Source organism: Neolamprologus brichardi, chromosome 5 (genome assembly GCF_056152115.1).
Source record: "Neolamprologus brichardi isolate AB-2024 chromosome 5, ASM5615211v1, whole genome shotgun sequence".
Taxonomy (NCBI): Eukaryota; Metazoa; Chordata; class Actinopteri; order Cichliformes; family Cichlidae; genus Neolamprologus; species Neolamprologus brichardi.
In genome coordinates, this window is record NC_142108.1 from 10425565 (window position 1) to 10432500 (window position 6936).

Here is a 6936-nt window from a genome sequence, read left to right on the forward strand (position 1 = left end):
GCTGCTTTTTTGGCCCTAGAGCTATTGTCAGTGTGATGGGCCCTAAGAATGAAAAGAACCATAAAGAATGAAGACAGCCACTGAACAGGAAAAAGAATACATCTACAGAAAGTGGTAAAAGAGGACTTGGCTGGGTCATTCACATCACTTATACTACCACACAAAACACTCCTGCGCACTCAAGCTAATGAAGACCTACAAAGAGAAAGAGTGCTGTTCTTACCAACTATCCCACTCCATTAGACGCAACACAGGGTGAATGGTTTGTGTGTGTGTGGTTGTGTGAATGGAAGACACCTGCCGCTAAAGTGGTGTTCACTGACATTTAAAGAAAAAAGCTTTAAAACGGGTCCTTTAATTAAGCTATCTTAAGAAAGAGCAAGGTGGAGACAATGCATGGGTGCTTTTAAAGCAGACATAGGATGCAAGATGTGGATGCTGAGACAGGTGGTCAGCTAAGACAGAAACAGGGCAAAGGTTTTGGGTAAAGGGGAAATGGTGAAAAGATCCAGGAATATTTTCAGAAAATAAAAAGGATGTTAGCAGGTACACATGTTCACAATGAAGAAAGCCAGGCTATGTCTGTCTATTTGGAGTGTGTTGGCTGTAATACATGCACGGTCATGCACTGTGGATCAGTAAGTAAAAACCAAGTCTAACTCATGCTATCCCTCAGGATTTCACACTGCAGTGCACCGAACAATACTGTGTGTATGTGTGTGAGAGCGTGAGGGCTCCTCCTGAGTGACATTTCACAAATCCAGGGGACTGGGCTAATGATGTCCCCTGTCTGGTTAAATCAAAGCACCAAGATGTTGTGGAGTAAAGAAAGGCAGCAGGAGAAAGAAATTAGACTATTTCATACTTTATGCCATTTATAAGTGCAGGCATATATCAGCAGTCTACATTGGTGACATAGCACAGGTAGGTCTGCATTCAACTAGTGGCATTAAAATGTGTTTTGTCTGAATGAAAAGCATATGCTCTAACAGTACTTTTATTACAAATTCATAAAGTACTGAAGAGGTTGTATCCAAGCAAGGAAGTCTTATACTACACAAGTACAAACATATGTGTGTTGTGACAAAAAATGAAACTTACAAAATCGCTTACTACTAACTAAAAGCAGAAGAAACAAAAAAGACTTGAGCTTACCGAGTTGATACAGGCGAGCTCCTTGTTAAGCAGCCAGGGTAGGGAGAGTTTTCCATCTCCCCTGTAGCAAGACTGGATCCTCTCTTTGATCTTTTTTTTTATCTTCCTAAGGGTGAACAGGCACAATGCTGACTCTTTGGGTGGTTTGGCGCGATTCTTCTGACCCTGAGAGAATACTGTGAAAAGGATGTCTTCATTTTCGGAAATCCCAAGAGAGTTGGCCAGCTGCCGGCCCGGTCGAGCCAAGAAGGCGTCCTGCACCAGGCGGTACTCTACCCCATCTTTAGTGCAGCCAATGGGGAACTCAACGTAAGAGTAAAACTTTGGATCATCCATGCAGAGACGCACAATTTTGGAGGTGAAGAACTGCTCCCCGCTGGCATCAGGTGAAGTCAGTTGAGTATCCAACTGCATTGTTAGATAATAGACAAACTGCTCACTGCTGAAGCTGTAAACATAATAGATGTCAAAAGCAGGGAACTTGGATAAAGTGTCCGAGGGGATCTTCAGCTGAGAAGAGACAAACTCATCCTGATAGACGAAACTGAACATGTCAGCATTTTCTTCATTCTCCATCAGTTTGCGGCTGGACAAGGTGGGGAAGTACTCAGACTTGCCGTCGATGGGAGTTCCGATAAAAAGCTTGCTGGTAGGACTTTGAGGGGAGCTTATGATGACTCCTGACATGGTACCCGACTCTGCCACACTGGAGAGGTAATGCTCCTTGCGGTGGTGGGGCTCACCAAGCTTAAAGAGGTCATCCAGACGCAGGAACTGACAGATACCCTGTGAGGTGCTGCCACAGGCGATAAGTCGGTTTTGTGCATAGTCTATAAGAAGAAGCTTGTTCACATTCGGGGTTTGGGCCAGCTCATGATTGCAAGACTGGACACTGGGAGGTGGGTAGCACTTCTCATTGTCCACCACTGGGCCTGTCATGTGGCTGCGCAGATTGGTCAGGTTGCTGGAAAGCTTGAAAATCCGGTTAACAGCTCCCACATAGACTTCTCCAGTTTTGTTATGAATAGCCAGATGTGTGAGCGAACAATCAGCTGGGATGAATCTTTTGAAGGGCGGGGGCTGGCCTCCAGACAAGGATGAGCTGATGATGACTAAAAGCCCTATGAGGAGAAAGTTCCCCTGGCCAGAGGAGGCCACTGACCGAGCTAGGTGACACATATTTGGTATGTGCACAAGCAAGGCTTGGGAGGGGGGTGGGGAAGGAGAAAGAGAGCGCAAGCTGTGGTTCCAAATCCCGAGTCAGGATTTTTTTTTTGATAGTTTCGGTTCTACTGTCAAAGATTAAGAGGGAGGGAGAGAGAGAAGGATCAGAGAAGAGGAAGCAAAACTCCTATTGATCCGCTGTCCTGTTCTCAGCGTTGTGAGCAGTCACCAGGAACATCCACAGAGCCACGATGTGGGAGCCCTGGAAGGTAAAAAGAGAAAAAACACCTTGAGTGTTCAAGGAACATTTCTTATTGATTATGCATCAAGGAGGCAGTGAGGCCCACAAATTGCACATCCAAAATTAGAAGGAAAAAAAAGCCAAGCTGACATTTGCCCTAGTTATAAATAAATGATATCAAATCAAGTCTGGAAGGCAAATGTGTGTCTGCATTTAATTATGAGTGAAGATGCAGGGAAAGCATAGGCCAACTATTAAAGGCTCTGTACACATAATATAAGCCTGTGAATGAGTTATAGACTCACAGCATTGAACTCCTTAATATTTCATATCTTTCAGTGTTACTGTGGTGGCTTTGGAGGAGGTGTGCTCTTGAAAAAGGGCCAGTGGGCACTGTTACATTGACAGCAAGCAATTTATAGCCAGGACTGCTTGAAGGCTTTACTGTCATGGTCTCCCCAGTTTCAACACAGTCTGATTGTAACTATACCTGCACTTCTGACAACTGTAAACAAGCACCGGGCTTTCATGGAAGCACAGCAGGCAACCACAACTCTGCTTCCTCTGAAAGAGCTATGATTGCAGTATATATCCTTTAGATATCAGGATAAATATAACATAGCCATAGGGCACTATGAAAACCATTGGCTAATACATATGCTGCACGTACAGGAAAATTCTTGCAAGCATTCACTGATTGCTTATGAAGGGCCCGATCCACTGCATTCCAACACTCCTCCAGAGCCAACCGTGCCTCGGTCAGACAGCAATCACAGCAAGGACCCTTAAAACATGTTATTCATTTACCCTACAATGTAATTAGAACCAATTTCAGAAAGATGATGCATCCCAAGTATGAGTCCCACTGAAGACTGCAGAACAAGATTTCTTTTCCCCCGCCAAAAGCTCAACTTCTCAACGCAATACATCTACATACATATACCACATCTACATACAACGCCGATGGCTACAGTTCATCCTTAGTATGTGATTCAATTTCAAAATTGTATCTAGTGTTCATGATATACTCATTTTATCACCAGTACATGTGGCAATATGCCTACAAAATTACAGCACAGTCAATGTTTGTATTTTTCTTTTACACACTGCTTCCTTCATACCTGCTCCCTCAAGCCAGCTAATTCTGGCATTTATTTCATTTCATAATGCACACATATAATGAATCCCAGAATGCAATGTGCTATATGTACACTCAACAGAGAACAGACATTAAAAAGGAGGGAGTGAGATCATTTATAGGGATGGAATTTTTATAGGTAAAGGACAAGGAGGAGGAGAAGGGGAGGAGTCAAAAATAGAGAGGCCATGCTCTTTTGGGTGTCCTACAATGACAATACAGTGATGAGGAGCAGTGTTTGCCGGGCGCGTGCTGGCGGCTGACAGGCCAATCATGTTCCTGCAGCACCAGGACATTAGTTCTTCTGTAAATGCTGATTATGTAAAACAGGACACAACTCTCCCAGGGATCCCATGCTTCAGTTTCACCTTGACTATCAAAGCGTCTGTGCCAAAGGTGTTTTATGACCATACCAAATCGGAAAAGATGAGACACTACAGTGAGACAAGCAGGGTTAAGAGATGGGGATAGGGGGATGAGGCAAAAACATGAAACAGATGACGAATCAAACGAGGAGGCAGACGGAGGTGTGAAGAAGAAAAATCTGGTCTGTAGAGTGTAGGAATGTGTAGTAAAGAGCACTGAAGCAGCACATATGCGACAGTCCACTTGTAATAGCTTACTATTAAACTTATTTTTGCCCCTAATTAGGTACAAACAACTGGACCTTTGATACCAAAAGACTGTTTCTGATACACAACCTGGATTTTTTTAAAAACCAAAACTGGCTTAGCAGCACCTGAGAAAGTCTCCATTATCGTGGTGCTAAAACATCTGAATTTACGTGATTGTTCTTGATTGTGTAGCAAAAGCTGTAGTTTTTTTACTTATTAGTGTGGATATACAGGGCAGGGAGCTCTGCCTGCCAGGCTGAGAGAGATGACTGTCAGCTTGTTCCTTTTTTGTTCGATATTTCTGTCCTTGAGAAAGGCAGGTATGAGCGACAGATTATAGGTGTGTAAACCCCTAAAATGCACTCTTACAAATCTTGAAAGAATTAAACACCTCAGTAAGAGTAGTCATTGAATTGCTCATAAATTTTAGTCACTGGTGCTGCAAACTGTGTGTGAGAAAGAAAAAGAGAATGAGGGAAAGCAGGAGAGAAGAGAAATAGTAGTGGTGATGTTCATGGAATAGCAAACCATAGCTCAACTGACACAAAGCTAGCCAGGTTCAGGGAGAGGTGGTGTCATCCAATTTTCTACAAATGAAAAGCTAAGGAAAAGACAAATGTATAGGAAGAGGGGGAGAAAAAAAACAAGGAGAGAAAGAGAAAAAGAGAGAAAGTGGCAGAGAGAGAGGGAAGAGGATACTGTATGGGCTAAAATAAGGAGAGTGAGTGAGGAGCCAAAGAAAAAGTTGCACTTCTGCTGCATTTTAATCTACCTTCGCGAGAATCAAACACCAGGGAGCCCTGTGGGTCGAGGCACCTCGGCAAGGAAACTGCAGAGAGAAGGGCCTGAGCTGCAGTTATCAGATATATCCCCACTTTCCACTCTGTGAGATTAAAACGGCTCGACGCGGATCGCAGCCTCTTCGACATAAGCAGCCGCAATAAAGTGACGAGCCAGCCTATAAAAAAACTAATTTCTTGCTCAACGGTACAGTCGAGCTGTGCGATGAGAGCAGATGTCAATTTAAAGCGTGGCAGCGCATAGGGAAGCCGGCTGCCTCATTTTCCTTTGTCATTTCCAAGTGAGGCAAAGACACAATGGGGCAGACTGGGCGAACAAGCAAATGAGAGTGGCTGATAGAGAACGAGAGGGAACCTGGGGAAAAAAGTGTCCCTGCAGTAATTCCTCTTCATTTAGACCAGCCACAGCTTGATGTAAGAGAGTGTGAATCACACAACAAATTGCATCTAGGGTCTGCTGCTGCTTGTTATCTATCAGGGCAATAAGACAATGACATCACAAAACACATCAACAACTACAGGTTAGTGAAAAGACATCATGGCGTGAAGGCCTCCGTCTACTTATAGACACCTTTAGTTCCTCTCTTTACTGTCAGGGTAGACACGCCCAACTGTTGAGTTATTCGCTCAACTTCTCACACATGCCCCCAAATTTCTCAGTTTTTTCCCCTCTCTCTATTTATCCTTCCAAACCCTCATCAATTTCAATTTCCTCCAGAGCTAAACTGAAATGGGCGGAAGAGTGCTGGCAGAAGGTCGGGAGCCATATCTGGAACCATCAAGGAAAAACATGTCAATCATTTTGGTGTGGAGCACGTCTGTGGCTTTGGGAATGGGCAGTCACCATATCGGGGGCAGGGAAGGTGTTATCACATCAGGGAAAAGCATTAAAGACGGCTGGCTGTAAGGGACTGAGTTTATTGGATTTGATATCGAAATGTCCTATCAATCGACAGGCCTGTACTGCATCCCTATGGGCACTGGAAATAGGACTGAGGGGAAGAAAAACAAAGATTATAAAGCAAGGACCCCCATTTTAAAGAGGCTGCAAAAGTGGAGAGGTAATCCCAAATGCTGGTGAAGCGGCAGGTGACTCTTGTGAGCTAAACTGGATAACTGGCTCTCTCACCTTCTTCTCCAAAGCAACTAAACCTGTCCGTTCAGATAATGGTCGCCGCTCAGAGCGTAACTTTGTGCTGATTTATTGCCAGTGGCATATCAATTACAGCACTCTACAATGGAGGGGAGAGAGAGGAAGAGAAGGTGGTGAGAGAAGAAAGAAGAGCAGCATTCAGACATATTTTTTGCCCTCTGTGGCTTGTCACAACATATGGGTCAAGTCTGGGACCAAACGAAGAGGAAGTGGGTGTAATCGAGGATTTAAGAAGCCAGGAAATTATAAGTAAGGCAGGAAATGCGTGTGAGCAAATAAAATGCAAAGCTCTAAAAATTATTGCAAATTCTCAAGACTCGTGCACAAAGTCAGTTACTGTAGACCAATCACAGCGTAAACACAGGTGGTTGAAAACAAGGTGGTGCAGCAGGAAAAACTACAATTTTATCTGTAGGTACACAAAAAATGCAAAACCATCCCTGTTGTACATAACTGCACCGTCCATGTTTAACTCTCAACCTGGCCTGACTTTTGTTGAACTCAAGTTCCTCTATCACTCCCACATTTCCCATCTGGTTCCAGTATTACTATCAAATAAAGGCATATATGCCAAGATATAACTTCGTTTAAATACAGCCACAGAACACAAAGAACGATCCAATATTTTAAGTGCAAATCATGACACAAATGTGCAGAAATTAAATGGGTTT

The 6936-nt window shown here is 43.7% G+C and overlaps 1 protein-coding gene across 4 annotated transcripts in view; it reads right to left on the reverse strand.

Annotated features, from left to right (window-relative positions):
* plxna1b (plexin A1b) overlaps positions 1–6936 on the reverse strand; it is a 181207-nt gene that overhangs the window by 142732 nt on the left and 31539 nt on the right. For all 4 annotated transcript variants that reach the window (XM_006784514.3, XM_006784512.3, XM_006784513.3 and 1 more), the window contains exon 2: positions 1156–2581. In XM_006784514.3, coding sequence (XP_006784577.1) covers positions 1156–2334 — 1179 coding nt within the window. In that variant the 5' untranslated portion in view covers positions 2335–2581. The remainder of the gene's footprint in view (positions 1–1155; positions 2582–6936) is intronic.